The sequence below is a fragment of the Sinohyriopsis cumingii genome, unplaced genomic scaffold (assembly GCF_028554795.1).
Source record: "Sinohyriopsis cumingii isolate HCF-2022 unplaced genomic scaffold, ASM2855479v2 utg001510l, whole genome shotgun sequence".
Lineage (NCBI taxonomy): Eukaryota > Metazoa > Mollusca > Bivalvia > Unionida > Unionidae > Sinohyriopsis > Sinohyriopsis cumingii.
The window spans coordinates 621,510-638,109 of record NW_028316007.1 but is presented as its reverse complement, the minus strand read 5'-3'; the positions used below and the strand labels follow the sequence as shown (position 1 = coordinate 638,109).

Genomic DNA, 16,600 nt, shown 5'->3' with positions numbered 1-16,600 from the left:
TTGAATGGCACTACTAGGAACAGTGTGAAAGTGATTCATTTTTGAAGGGAAAATGTCAAACTGCAGCTGTGATTGAGGGATGGGTGACATCAAACACCACCATGCAATGGGGCATTACCCAATAGCATACAGTATCTGTTGACAGCAAGACCATCATGCAATGGGACATTATCCTGGAGCATGCATCTGTTGACATAACAACACCATCATGCAATGGGACATTACACTGAAGTATACAACATCTGTTGACATAGCAACACCACCATGCAGTGGGACATTATCCTGGAGCACACATCTGTTGATAATAAAAATATGACCATCCAATGGGGCATTGCCCTGTATCATACAACAACTGTTGATATAGCAACACCACCATGCAATGGGGCATTACCCTGGAACATATAACATCTGTTGACATAGTAACACCAACACATACATGCCAACCATTATGCTTCTGGCATAATCATTACACTTTTTTCACTAAATTATGCCATAAGCATATCTCCTTCAAATTTTTTTTTAATGACTTGTTTTCTCATTTTTATTAACATCTTATTAATCCCACAGACTGTATTCTAGAAAAGATGGCTTCTATGTAACTACAACATAAGAGTATGTTTGTCCGTAGACTTGCATGCACTTTCTTTCCTAAACAGTATTATATTCTATTTATAGCAGCTGCCCTATTTCCAAGAAACATGCTGGTTTCAACTGTCAAACTTTTGACCTTGGTTTCTATTTATAGCAGCTGTATGGCTTAGTTAGGAGAGAACAGACTGTTTTTCCAACTTTTAATCTTTGCTTGCAGATTCTTTGTTCTAATTCATATCTGGTACACAACCAGTCTGTAGGTATTTGGCGCTAAAGGTCAAGTCAGATATATTCTGGTCAATACATGTGTTATATCAGAAAATGTTTTTCAAATAATTTCATAGATGGATTAGGAGATGAAAAGCCAATTCAGAGAAGAATACATGAATTACACAATACAAATTTTATAAATGCAGAGGCGTTATATACCGAGTTCTTAATAGAACATGGACTACCCCTAGCAGTAGAAGACTACATTGGTCCTTTGTTCAAATGGATGTTTCCTGATTTCAAAATTGCAGAAAATATGCATGTGCAAAAACAAAATCATCTAATATTGTTAAGTGTTTAGGAGAAGAAACTTCACTTAAATTGCAGGGGCCATGAAAATTGGCCCATTTAGGATTGCACCAGACAGGAGATGTGATTATGAGACAAAAAGATGTACCCAGTCTGTGTAAGAGACTTTGACAATGAAAAGGGCAAAGTCAGAGTGCTCTTCTTTCATTACCAGAGTTAACAGTAGATTCCATTGGAGAAATCATTTTTTTATTTGCTTGAGAATGCTTTGAATAAGCATAAGTTGGCAGAACTGTATGGGGTTTTCAGCTGATACTTCATCAGTAATGACTGGAATTCATAAAGGAGTTGCATTATATATTTTGAAAAATGTCTCCATCATTGTACATATCAGATTGTCTCTGTCATATGATGTACCTTGCTGCAGGAAAGGCTGCTGATGAATTAGGAGTACTTCTGAAGTATCAAGTTGGCATTCTACCTGGCAATGTACTTCAGGGGAACAGAGTTGATTTTTTTATTTGCCAACTAAAAGACCCAGTATCTGGAAGATATAAATCTCCTCTTCTTTGTCAGGTTATGAAAGGACTATTGGTTCTTTACCATTCTAATGCTGACTGTGAGAGATTGTTCAGTATTGTTAACAGTATATCCCACAGGGGTGTAAAATTGAGGGTAAAAAAAACCCTTGGTGTCAGAACTGGGGGTCCCAAAAAAAAAATGTTGGGGTCAAATATGTACTGACAAATTTTCATATGACTCATACTTTTTCAGCTTGAAATAGGATATTGCAACTTGCGCAACATCCTGGAACATAACATCTGTTGACATAGCAACACCACCATGCAACGGGGCATTACCCTGGATCATATATATGTTGACATAGCAACACCACCATGCAATGGGTCATTACCCTGGAGCAGACATCTGTTGACATAGCAACACCACCATGCAACGGGGCATTACCCTGGATCATATATATGTTGACATAGCAACACCACCATGCAGTGGGTCATTACCCTGGAGCATATGACATCTGCCGACATAGCAACACCACCATGCAATTGGTTAGATACAGGAAGAACATCTCAGATTCAACAAGATCTTCAAGGAAGTTTGAACAGCATTACCATTCAATCTCTAATAGTTCAGACATGAACAGTAGTGACACTTGCCTTACCTTCAAACTCTCCAGAAAACTATTGAGAGCAGTACCAACAGTTTAATAATGTATTCCAAAGTCCACTGAATTTCCAGGACAGAATTTTTTTTATATTTTTGTTATTTAGTGTGATTGTGTGAGTATGCACATGTGTGTACTTGATTTATTGCCAGGAAGATCACAAGTATGTATATTTATGTAATTAGTTAATTAGTTTGCATGCAAGAGTTGTGGATAGGTGACATTTATACAAATAATGAAATGAAAGAGATGAAGAAAAAATTATATCTGTGTGTGATGATATCATGCTAAACCTTTCAGTTGTTTGTTATTTGGAATTGTACTAAATGCTTCAAAGAAACAGATTTGACATATTTGGGTCACCTATATTGGCTCTTCCCCCTTAGGACTACAGGAATTCAGTTTTGCTTATTTGATTACCTGTATTGGCCCTTCCACCTTGGGATCACAAGAATATGGTTCTTAATCTAAAAAAAGTTGTTCTGCCTGCAGGTTTAGGAAGGTATTAATACATATTTCAGCAATAATTTTAATTGTAATTAGTTTCAAGATAAGATTTTGAATAAAGAGTGAAATTAATAGTAGAGAAAATACAAATTTAATAAAAAGTCATGACTGAAATCAACTAGGAGTACATATGATAATGAGTGGAAAATTGACTAGGAGTATATTGGATAATGAGTGGAAAATTTACTTGGAGTATATCAGATAATGAGTGGAAAATTGACTAGGAGTATATCAGATCATTAGTGGAAAATTTCGAATTGAAGTGGAGTACATCAGATTATTAGCGAAAAATTTCAAAGTGAAGCCATTTTCTAGCACATTAGATAATTGTACATGTCAGTATTTGGTGATTGGTTGGGAAATTCTAGTCACCAACATAATATCCCAGAATAGAACTTATCAGGATTGATGTGCTAATGGAATTTCAATGTCCATCAGGATTAATGTGCTAATGGAATATGGGATTCATTTGCTAATGGAATTAATCAGGATTAATGTGGTAATGGGATTAATCAGAATTAATTTGCTAATGAAATGTATTAGGAATAATGTGCTAATCAAATTAATTAGGATTAGTTTGCTAATGGATTAGTTTGCTAATGGAATTAATTAGGATTAATGTGCTAATGAAATGTATTAGGAATAATGTGCTAATCAAATTAATTAGGATTAGTTTGCTAATGGAATTAAGCAGGATTAATGTGCTAATCAAATTAATCAAGATTAATTTGCTAATGAAAATAATTAGGATTAGTTTGCTAATGGAATTAATCAGGATTAATTTGCTGATGAAATTAATTAGCATTAATTTGCTAATGAAATTAATTAGTATTAATGTGCTAATGGAATTAATCAGGATTAATGTGCTAATGGAATTTCTCTGTCCAATATACAAAGGCTGATGTTAAAACCCTAACTTTGAATCTTCACAAAAAATGCTGATGTTTTGATGCCATTCTTGCTAGACAGTAATACTGTATCTCCCAGTCCACTAATACAGGTAAGACAAAATGAAAATTTCCATTATAGCTTCACTAATTATCTGTTAAAAACTATCACGTTTTGTGAATGGTAAAAACTACCACACCTTGTGAATTGCAAAAAAACTACCTCACTCAATGATCATTTAAGGTAAGTGTTCTCAAGTACACTTGAATGTCTTGTTTCAATTTATTTTAAAAAAATGATTTATTATAATTAATTTCAGACATTTGCTGGTATATGTGGAGCCATTATGATAGCAGCTGGTGCTTTGGGAGCTGTTATTGCAGGACTTTATGTAGACAGAAGCAAAAAGTTTGAAGAAGTAGTCAAAGTCTGCTTTGCCTGTGCAGTCTTATTTGGAATAATGTTCACAGAGGTAAATTTTTACATCAAGCACAAGACATAATGAAAGACAAACAATGTATGATGTATGTAATTACCGGCCACAAGTGGATGGTTAAATGTTCAAGGCCTGTTAGAATGTAATGCTTGTCACGGCTTGTGATTTAATACAAAATAGTTTAATTTTATTAATTTTAATTCAGTCATCCAATAAGTACTAACAACATTAATAATGTATTCAAATGTGCCAGCCATACAGATTTGCACAAGCATTTCTATTTCTAAAATCAAATTATTGTAATATCAGCTTGTACTTACTTTGTGAAAGCCTTTTTAAGTACTTGTTGCACAAAAGCATAATATGCTTTTGAATATGCAAGGCATTAACATTGGTACAGTGGTCTAAGGTTGACATTTCCCGGGGTGGGAGTGGGAGACAAGCGCCCCAATCCTCCAAAATGCCCCATACGGCCTGCGTCTCTTACTGCCTCTGTCAACTAAAATCCAGCTCCTGGCCTTCGCGAGTGGCTTAGATTTGAAGCCCGGCAGACCATGTTTTCTACTAACAGGAGAAGGGGTGAAGGCGGCCCACTGGCGCCTTAAAACCAGTTGCTTCAGGTAGATGGGACTCGTAAACCTTGGAAGGTAGCTATCTAGGAGAAGGAAAACTCCGATTCCAAACCTCTGCTGCCTTGTGGCTATACCCACACATGGGAAAGGCTAAGGGAGTAAACCCCGACAGAAAATCCGGAGATGGAGTCCCTAAGGCAGTATGACATTGACTTCAACGTCATTCCGGCAACTCCTGCGACGCCGTTGGTGCCAAGCTGTATCGGCATTCGTCGTTCCCTTGGGCACACCAGCTGCGTGGAGAGGGGGAATCTGCTGCATGGGCAACAGCTGATTCTCCATACCACCCTGCCCAGGCTTCATAGATCCACTGGAGAGGACACTCCAGCGTCGTCGTATGGCATCGGCACAACACGAGAAGTAGCAGTTTACCGGTTCTAAGTCAAAGCTCAGTAAGGTGCTGCCCGCCATGGCCTGCCTGCTTCACTGGGTGCGTGGAGCTTAGAGAACCATCTCGACAAGTGGGCCACAAAACTCTGCACCAGGAAAGACTAAAAGAAGAAATAAAAAGACTCCAACTCTTCGTTTTGCAACCTGGAACATCAGGACCATGTGTCCTGGATTGACCACTGACCTACAGCAGATCGACGATGCACGGAAGACTGCCGTCATTGACAGAGAACTCTCCCGACTGAACATCGACATTGCCTGCCTCCAGGAGACCCGACTGGCTGACAGTGGCACCATCAGGGAAGCCAATTACACATTCTTTTGGCAGGGGAAGCCCTTGGATGAACCTAGGCAGCATGGTGTAGGCTTTGCCGTCAAGAACACGCTAATCGCCTTCATTGAACCTCCATCATCAGGTACTGAGAGAATCCTTGCCCTCCGGCTGTCAACATCCTTAGGCCTGGTCAACATCTTCAGTGTGTACGCCCCAACCTTCTACTCCACCTACGAGGAGAAAGACAAGTTTTATGAGGCTCTGGATCAGGCAATATCCAGCATCCCCAACAATGAAAGCCTTTACTTACTAGGAGACTTCAATTCTAGAGTGGGAGCTGACCATGAGGCCTGGTCCACCTGTCTCGGCTTTTACGGAAGGGGCAAGATCAACGAGAATGGTCAGCGACTGCTGGAGATGTGCTGCTCCCACAACCTATGTGTGACCAACACTTTCTTCAAATGCAAGGAGATCCACCAGGTGTCGTGGAGACACCCACGTTCACGCTACTGGCACCAGCTAGACCTCGTCATCACCAGGCGTGCAGAACTGGCCAGTGTCCTCCTTACCCGCAGCTACCACAGTGCCGATTGTGACACGGACCATTCCCTCGTGGCCAGCAAGGTGCAAATATTACCCAAGAAGCTGCACCATGCCAAGAAGAAGGGTCACCCACGTATCAACACCTGCTGTGCAAGCAACCCAGAGAAAACACAGCAGTTCATCAGCAAACTGAAGGAAGCCCTCACCAAAGTGACACCTTATGACACCATTGATTCCAAGTGGTCCCATATCCGTGACTCTGTGTACAATTCAGCCATCACAGCTTACGGGAAGAGGGAGCGAAAGAATGTTGACTGGTATGAGGCAAACTGGGAGGAGATGGAGCCCTTGACTGAGGCAAAGAGGAAAGCCCTCCTGGCATACAAGGCTGCACCTAGCCCCAGAACACTTCAAGCCCTCAGGATTGCAAGGAATAACGCCCAGAAGACCTCCCGCCACTGTGCCAACACCTACTGGCTGAACCTTTGCAACAGTATACAGACAGCTGCTGACACCGGGGATACAAGAGGAATGTATGAGGGTATCAAAAAGGCGACAGCCCCCCCCCAGCTACAAGACCGCCCCCCTCAAGTCCAAGACGGGCGAAGTCATCACAGACCAGGGGAAACAACTGCAGCGATGGGTTGAGCACTATCTTGAACTATATGCAACCCAAAACAATGTCACTGGAACTGCCCTGGACGCCATTCCAGACCTGCCTGTCATGGAGGAGCTAGACACACAGCCCACCCTGGAAGACCTCGGAAAGGCCATCAGTTGCCTTGCCTGTGGGAAGGCTCCTGGAAGCGACGGCATTCCGCCTGAAGTCCTCAAGAGCGGAAAACCAGCACTGCTCCAGCCCCTACACACACTCCTCTGCCTTTGCTGGGAACAGGGGTACATCCCACAGGACATGCGTGACGCGAACATCATCACTTTGTACAAAAACAAAGGAGACCGTAGCGACTGCAACAACTATCGGGGCATCTCCCTCCTCAGCATTGTCGGAAAGGCTTTCGCCCATGTTGCCTTGGCGCGCTTGCAGATCCTAGCCTCCTGCGTCTACCCAGAGTCCCAGTGTGGATTTCGAGCTGGCAGGTCAACTGTAGACATGATCTTCTCACTACGTCAGCTGCAGGAGAAGTGTCGTGAGCAGCGGATGCCCCTCTACATTGCTTTCATAGACCTGACGAAGGCGTTTGACATGGTTAGTCGGAGTGGACTCTTCAGACTCCTGCAGAAGATCGGCTGCCCCCCACGTCTGCTTGCTGTCATTATGTCGTTCCACGAGAACATGCACAGCACAGTGTGCTTCAGTGGCGCAACATCTGAAGCATTCCCAGTCATTAGCGGAGTCAAACAAGGCTGTGTCCTTGCACCGATGCTCTTTGCCATCTTCTTCTCCATGCTTCTCCAGTACGCATTCAAGGACTGCAGCGAGGGAGTGTACATCCATACCAGGGCTGACGGCAAGCTGTTCAACATTGCCCGTCTCCGTGCTAAGACTAAAGTCACAGAGGTACTCATCCGTGAATTGCTCTTTGCCGACGATGCAGCCTTGACATCACACACGGAAGATGGACTTCAGCAGCTGGTATGCTGCCTCTCCCATGCATGTAAGGAATTTGGACTGACCATCAGTTTGAAGAAAACAAATGTCATGGCACAGGACACAGACTCCCCTCCCTCAGTCTCCATCGATGGGTACAATTTGGAAGTTGTCGAGAACTTCACATACCTCGGGTCTAACATCTCCAGCTCACTCTCCATTGATTCTGAGGTGGGCGGCAGGATTGCCAAGGCAGCAGCAGTGATGGCCAGACTTAACCAGAGGGTCTGGAACAACCCCAACCTCACAGAGAAGACCAAACTGCGTGTCTACCAAGCGTGCGTGCTCAGCTCACTTCTCTACAGCAGCGAAACATGGACCACCTATGCAAGACACGAGAGGAAACTCAACAGCTTCCACCTGAGATGTCTGCGGCGCATTCTGCACATCCAGTGGCAGGACAAAGTACCCAACACAGAGGTTCTAGAACGTGCCAACATGAACAGCATGTTCTCCATACTCAGCGAGAGGCGCCTTCGCTGGCTTGGCCATGTGAAGAGAATGGACCCAGGTCGTATTCCCAAGGACCTGTTATATGGGGAGTTAGCAGAAGGTGCACGACCAACTGGACGACCACATCTGCGCTACAAAGATGTTTGCAAGAAGGATATGAAGACAGCAAACATCAATGTCAATGACTGGGAGAGCTGTGCAAACAACCGTTCCAGCTGGCGTCTAGCTGTCAGGCAGGGAGTTCAAAATGCAGAGGAAAAGAGAAGAATAAAGCAAGCTGAAAAGAGAGCTAAAAAGAAGGATAAACTAAAGCGTACTTTGGAGCTATGCCATCGTCTCCCGTAGACGGACGGATGCCATGGATAACATTGGTACAGTAACATGCTGTTGACTATGCAGGCATTAACATTGGTACAATAATGCTTTTGAATATACAAGGCATCAATGTTGGTACAATAACATGCTGTTTAATATGCAATGCATCAACATTGGCACAATAGCATGCTTTTGAATATGCAAGGCATTAACAATAGTACAATAACATGCTGTTAAAAATGCTAGAAATTAACATTGGTACAATAACATGCTTTTGAATATGCAAGGCATCAACATTGGTACAATAACATGCTGTTAAATGTGCAAGGAATTAACATTGGTACAATAACATGCCTTTCAGTCTTTTTTTGATGGACTTCATCATGTCATATGGTAGGAAAGATGATCAGTAGACATGTTTCATTCAGAAACCATTGTTGGAGACAAAACCCATATGGCAGCAAGTTGCACTTATTGTCTCTATTTGGTAGACATGTTTCATTCAAAAACCATTGTTGGAGACAAAACCCATATGGCAGCAAGTTGCACTTATTGTCTCTATTTAGTAGACATGTTTCATTCAAAAACCATTGTTGGAGACAAAACCTTTTATGATAGCAAGTTGCACTTATTGTCTCTATTTAGTATACATACTTTGGTATATGATTTGAGGGGAAGGAGTGGATTAGTTGAGCTTAATTTATATCTGATATATGGAGTTTGTATGCATAAATATGACACCATCCACTCCAAAAGCTCTAGAGCATACACCTTTTGGTGTATTACCTCCATTAGATAGGATTAGTGCTGTCACAAAATTGTAAATTTAATGGTGAAAAACAACCTGGAGAAAACCATATGCTTTGATAATTGCTTCACACACAATTTAGAGTGTATTTGCTGAAGTCTGTTCTCAGCAGTGGTTTTAGTGCAGAATGGGAAGATTATGCCAAATACATAGAAGGAAAAAAGTAATGAACACAAAGTAACCGAGTACATCATTGCGAGTGTCACAAGATGGCAAGGCAGACATCACAATATACAGAAAACATTACAATGAAGTGCTTCAAAGCTGGAATGTACAGTCTCCTTATTTCAATCTGTGATAAGATAACTTAGGTAGAATCCAGTCATTGTACTCGTGTATTAATGTGCTGAGGTGATGTATTTAAGTTATGGTGACCCAGCATCAAAACAACCTTACAGCAGCAGTATGTTCTAAAAAATATGAGATGCATTTCACAACCTCCATATTGCGTTTGTACAATATAAAGTTGAGCTTGTATTATCTTGACCTATATTATGCAAACGAACTAATACCATGTCTTGAAACATTTATAACATATACAAATACAAACCTGTATATCTTAACTTCAGTCATCCAAACCTCATTAATGTCTTATACAAGTTCGAATAATCTATATTTTACATATTGTTTACATTTATGGTAGAATACTATCATTTTTGTGGCTTCTAGCTACATCTTCAGACAAAATGTCCAAAATGAATTACTTTCAGGTGTCCAGATTTAGAGACCAGCAGGTACTAATAGCATTGTCTGCAGCTCTGTTTGGTGGATTTGGTTTTGCCATCTATCCAATCAGCATGGAGTTGGCTGTGGAAGTTACCTACCCTGTTGCTGAGGCAACTAGTGCAGGCTTAGCAATAATTTCAGGGTAAGTATTGGTATTTTTAATTTGGGAAGAGGGTCCATAAATATTCATGAAATGATTGATCATGTTATGTATGGATGAAAGCAAGAATAGCACAGACTGACATTCATATGCTTGTATATATACTTCTGCTGGAAAGTTTGGACCGGCTGACTAATCTAGATTCAAATGAATGGACCGGCAAACTTTGGCCAGTGGATTAATCTTGATTGGAAAAGAATAAGGGTTGAAAATATATACTGAACCACAAAAAATGCATTGCTCAGGAAATTTACCAACTGCTTTTAACAAAAAAATTAGTACAGTTAAAGTTTTTTAACAGTAAAACAGGATAAACAACTGAGTCTCAGAGTGATGACTACTGTTTGGATAATATTTTGGGGCATATTCCTCCAGTGCCAATTCTGGCTGTGGGATTTTCCATGTCTAGATCTACATGCCAAATGGCATCTTAGCTCATTCCATAGTTGCTCAAATGATACCTGATCTATTGAGAAGGAAGGCAAAAGCATAATAATGTTGTGACTATAACATCCCAAAGCATAATAATATTGTATTCCAGAGCAAAATAATAATGTTGTGTCTCAAAGCATAATAATATTGTGATCCAAAGCATCATAGTAATATTGTGTTCCAGAACATAACAATAATAGTATGTTCCAGAGCATAATAATAATGTGTTCCAGAGCATAATAATAATAAGCATCCCAGAGCATAACAATAATAGTATGTTCCAGAGCATAATAATAATAAGTGTTCCAGAGCATAATTATAATAAGAGTTTCAGAGCAAAGTAATAATGTTGTGTTTCAAAGCATAATAATATTGTGATCCAAAGCATCATAGTAATATTGTGTTCCAGAGCATAACAATAATAGTATGTTACAGAGCATAATAAAAATATTGTCTTCCAGAGCATAACAATAATATTGTGTTCCAGAGCATAACAATAATATTGTGTTCCAGAGCATAATAATAATATTGTCTTCCAGAGCATAACAATAATAGTGTGTTCCTGAGCATAATAATAATATTGTCTTCCAGAGCATAACAATAGTATGATGTTCCAGAGCACAACAATATTATGTTCTAGATCACAACAATAATACTGTGTTCCAGAGCATAATAATACTCTTGTGTTCCAGAACATAACAATAATATTGTGTTCCAGAGCATAACAATAATAGTGTTCCAGAGCATAATAGTAATAGTGTCTTCCATAGCATAATAATAATATTGTGTTCCAGAGCATGACAATAATATTATGTTCAGAGCATAACAATAATATTGTGTTCCAGAGCATAACAATAATATTGTCTTCCAGAGCATAACAATAATAATGTGTTCCAGAGCATAACAATAATATTGTGTTCCAGAGCATAATAATAATATTGTCTTCCAGAGCATAACAATAATATTGTCTTCCAGAGCATAATAATATTGTGTTCCAGAGCATAATAATAATAACAGTATCTACCAGAGCATAATAATAATATTGTGTTCCAGAGCATGACAATAATATTATGTTCAGAGCATAACAATAATATTGTGTTCCAGAGCATAACAATAATATTGTCTTCCAGAGCATAACAATAATATTGTCTTCCAGAGCATAACAATAATATTGTCTTCCAGAGCATAATAATAATATTGTGTTCCAGAGCATAATAATAATATTGTCTTCCAGAGCATAATAATATTGTCTTCCAGAGCATAATAATAATATTGTCTTCCAGAAGAAACTCTCTGTTGATACAGGCTGTTTGATAAGCTTGAGCATTGTCCTATTGGCAGATTGCATCAAGTTTTCATTATTTTGGAATGGTTTCTTGAAAATCACTTAAACTGAACCTATCCGTCATCAAGCGTGTTTTATGGCAATGGTTTGCATTAAATGAGAATGTATCTTCCAGTATATGGTTTTGATAATTGCTTGTTGGATGCAGATTTTTCACAGAACAAGGGCATATGACAAAATGGGGCCAGAAAAAGAAAGAAAAAAATTTACTCTCTGACTTCGCAATTTTCATGCACTAATTGAACTTACATTTGCTTTAATGTAAATCTAAATGTTATCTAGAATGTTTACCACAAAATGTTCAAAGGTTATCTGTGTCAGAGAAAAACTAGTTTCATTTATTTGACTGGAGGATTTCATCCTTCAGAAAGAGAAATAACTGATGGTGGAAATAGCACTGGTAACTTTTGCAAATCGCCATTTTCACCTGTGTATTCTCATTAGCCTATCAAATGAGTCCACTGTGTTTTGCACAAGATTCCAGATGTACCTTGTAAGACAAATTCTAGATTGTCACTTTGACCTGAGAAAGAAATTAGATTAATGACTTGAATTTTTGTCTCTAGTCAGTTTCAGGGAGTCATCTACATGTTTCTGATGCAGTTCATAGCACAACCACTTCCAGACAACGAGAAAAATTTACCCACGGGTTGTGCAACAGATAATGCATCAGCAAATGGCTTCACCCCACAGGACTGGACAGGTTAGTAATTCCAATAGATAAATATTTTTTAACAATAATGTGCAATTTCTTCCATGTTGACAGTATATTGGAAATGACGCTAAAGGTGTCAAGATAGTGTGATGTGAGGTATACATTGATACATTATAAGTTGTTCTTATCTGCTTAAAAGGCTTTACACTTTAATTAATTATCCATTTAGTCTTTCTTTTGTTTAATTTTAATTTTGTTTTTCAACTATATTGGTTGACAAACTTACTCTAGATCACAAACTTTCCAGTACCCTGCTAGTCCTGGTATCACATTGGATTTGTTTATAGTTACCGCGACTGGTCATAGACCAGCAGGGCTTATGGGATAGCCTGTTGTCCGTCATCTATCTGTTTGTTAGCTAAAGTTCGTTATCAATACTCCTTCCAAGCAATTTTGAAGATTGTCATCAAATTTAACACAGACATTCATCCCAAAGTCTAGATGGTCCTCCAAAATGATGCTCCTTGGACATCCAGTATGGCCACCATGGCAGCCATCTTGAAAATCTTGAACGAATTGTCACATCAGCATGTGGTTTTCACTACAAGGCTTCTTATGATGCCTAGCTAGTCCTGCATGAGAATGGCTGCCATCTTGAAAATCTGCTTGTATTTCAACAAAAGATTTCTTATGATATCTAGTTGGTCCTAAATGAAAATCTGTCCTCTTGGACATCCAATATAGCTGCCAAAGTATACCATCTTGATTTTTTTTAAATCACTACTCATGAATGGATGATCAATACAACAGGGGGCTTTTCACCAGATTTCTTTTGATGTTTAGTTGGTACTAAATAAAAATTGTTCCAATCTGACATCTGATAAAGCCACCACATCAACCATCTTGAAAATATTGTTATTGCATCTTCTCCTGAATAGAATGTCATATCGACATTGGGTTTTCACAAGAATTCTTATGATATTTAGTTGGTCTTAAAGGTTTCACTGAGACTAAGTTATCATACACAAATCTCAGAGCATGTTCTTGTATTTTTTAAAGTTTAGTAGTGTTCATGTCACTGCAGAAGTTCAAGGCTAAGGGACAGAAATAATATATATTAACTTAACTTTATTTAGGGAAAGTCTAATATTTGTATTTCAGGGTCGATATAGATTGTTTAACCTTCTCTATTTAATTTTTTTGTCAGAATTAACATTTTATGCCCGTAGTTTCTGCAGAGAGGTAAAAGCTTTACTTGTGGTAATAGAGTGAAAACAACATGATCCTTTAAAGGATTTTGCAATTTGATTTTCAGAACTAGATTCAATCAGATTGACTTTAACTATAGACTTTTATTTCAATTCGCATCACCAGTTTGAGTGATGCCAGGTGTTTAACCCTGCCAACACTGAACTATCAAGATTCTCCTTTATTTGAAATTCTTCTTATTAGTAAAAAGAGGAGGTAAGAGAGAGCACATATCAATGTCTTGTTTGTGTGACCTTATCCTGTTTGACTCAATTTGTGTATTGAATTTTTATATTTTTATATTTTCAGTACCCAACCTAGCTTTAAATGGAATTGGAACATTCTCTGTGGTGCTGTTGTTGCTGGGATTTAAAGCAACTTACAAAAGACTGTTATCAGAGCAAAAGGCTAAAGCTGATAAAATTATGAACATATCTTCAGAAATTGTATTTTCAGATTCAGGTATTTCTCCCACAACATTGTGATGCCTGGGAAAAATACCATTTTAGAAATCAATAGTTACAAAATGATCTTTTCATAATTAGTCACTGATTTTCAAGGAAATGACTGAATTCTACATAATACCAGTAAATGCTTTAACATCCATACACCTGTCTTATTTCTCAATCCAAATGTTGTTTCAAAAGATTTTATATTAAGACTGGGTCTTATCACTTAGATTTCTTTTAGCACTTGTTGTGAGCATTGTTTGTATGCAGTGAATTTTATCAGAAAATGGCAGTCAGTGGTCAGGACAATTTTGTTCCTCACATATATGGAGGTGGGTGTATCCATGATGATATTGTTTTTATCTCCTTTTTGGACTTGCAGCATGATTTGTTTTGAATTGTAGCCTTGTACTATGAGCACCCATCACTTGTGTTACCAGTTCATGCTCTTTTCAATGCCAATCCAACTGTGAAACATACAGTTGCATCAGTTTAAAGTCACACTTGGTTCAGCTGATACATTACAAAAACAGTGTCACCTGCTGATAATGGGAGTTAGCTATGATGGCCAAAATGTAATTACTTTCTACAAAACTTGACTAAAATTGTAAAAATTAAGACATGATACTTTAAGTATGTGTAAAATTTGGCTTGATAAGATTGATAATGAAGGAGAGAAAGTCTGTTGACAGTATGATACTATTTCTATTACTGACAGTATAACAAACCATTTTGTCATGCTGAAATAACTAATTGATGCCAAATGTCCAATTTTTACATTACTTTTTAAATGCAAAGGTTGAGAGAGCTTTCAATACAAATATTGGCCCAAGAGCCTCTGTCACTTTTTACCTTGAAATGGTTTCCTCTCCTCTTCCCGCTCGCTCGTCTTTACATTTGCTCAGGTATGATAATCTAAATATTTGTAAAATTGTTTGAGAAGTACATTTGTCAGCATTTTCACAGATGCAGCCATTCATATTCTCCATCAACGGGGTGATTTTTGCTCATTGCAACCATTCATGTTATCCATCAATGTTGTAGTTTCTGCTCATTGTAGCTATTCATGTTATCCATCAATATTATAATTTTTGCTCATTGCAACCATTCATGTTATCCATCAGTATTGTAGTTTCTGCTCATTGCAGCCATTCATGTTATCCATCAATATTATAATTTTTGCTCATTGCAACCATTCATGTTATCCATCAGTATTGTAGTTTCTGCTCATTGCAGCCATTCATGTTATCCGTCAATATAATATTTGCTTATTTTCAGCTATGATGTTATCCATCACTGTGGTAATTTTCACTCATTGCAGCCATTTTTGTTTTCCATTAATATGGTAGTTATCACTCATTGCAGCTATTGATGTTATCCATCAATATGGTAGTTATCACTCATTGCAGCTATTGATGTTATCCATCAATGTGATAGGTTGTGCTCATTGTTGCCATTCATATTGTCTATGAATATGGCAGTTTTCATTGATTCAGGTGATTCATATTATCCATAAATGGTAATGTTCACTCATTGCAGCCATTTTTGTCATCCATGAAAACGGTCAAATTTCATTGCCGTTTACTAGAATCAGTAACCATATTGTTTATATTATTATGTTAATGAAGGTGAAAAACATAGGACCAGAATGTAATGTATACTTTTTGAATTTATTTTCTATGTTAGTTTGAAAAAAGATAAATAATTGGAAAAGGTAAGATGAACATTAAATTGTATCTGCAGTTCTAGCCATGGATATTGCTCTTCATTTGTAATAGAATATATATAGACCCTGGTCCCGTTGTACATGCTACAGTGTGCTTAATTTCAAGCCATGGATATTCCATTGTACATGCTACAGAATGCTTAATTTCAAGCATTGGATATTCCGTTGTACATGCTACAGAATGCTTAATTTCAAGTCATGGATATTCCTTTGTACATGCTACAAAATGCTTGATTTCAAGCCATGGATATTCCATTGTACATGCTACAGAATGCTTAATTTCAAGCCATGGATATTCCGTTGTACATGCTACAGAATGCTTAATTTCAAGCCATGGATATTCCGTTGTACATGCTACAGAATGCTTTATTTCAAGCCATGGATATTCTGTTGTACATGCTACAGAATGCTTAATTTCAAGCATTGGATATTCCATTATACATGCTACAGAATGCTTAATTTCAAGTCATGGATATTCCTTTGTACATGCTACAAAATGCTTAATTTCAAGTCATGGATATTCCTTTGTACATGCTACAAAATGCTTGATTTCAAGCCATGGATATTCCATTGTACATGCTACAGAATGCTTAATTTCAAGCCATGGATATTCCGTTGTACATGCTACAGAATGCTTAATTTCAAGCCATGGATATTCCGTTGTACATGCTACAGAATGCTTTATTTCAAGCCATGGATATTCTGTTGTAC

At 38.3% G+C, this 16,600-nt stretch overlaps 1 protein-coding gene across 2 annotated transcripts in view; it reads left to right on the top strand.

Moving 5' to 3' along the window:
- The window catches only part of LOC149772395 (solute carrier family 49 member A3-like), a 54,957-nt gene extending 39,046 nt beyond the window's left edge, over positions 1 to 15,911 (top strand). For both annotated transcript variants that reach the window (XM_089947857.1, XM_089947858.1), the window contains 4 exons: positions 4,008 to 4,160; positions 9,859 to 10,016; positions 12,378 to 12,514; positions 14,024 to 15,911. In XM_089947857.1, the coding sequence (XP_089803983.1) occupies positions 4,008 to 4,160; positions 9,859 to 10,016; positions 12,378 to 12,514; positions 14,024 to 14,199 (624 nt within the window). In that variant the 3' untranslated portion in view covers positions 14,200 to 15,911. The remainder of the gene's footprint in view (positions 1 to 4,007; positions 4,161 to 9,858; positions 10,017 to 12,377; positions 12,515 to 14,023) is intronic.
- The last annotated feature ends 689 nt before the right edge of the window (positions 15,912 to 16,600 follow it).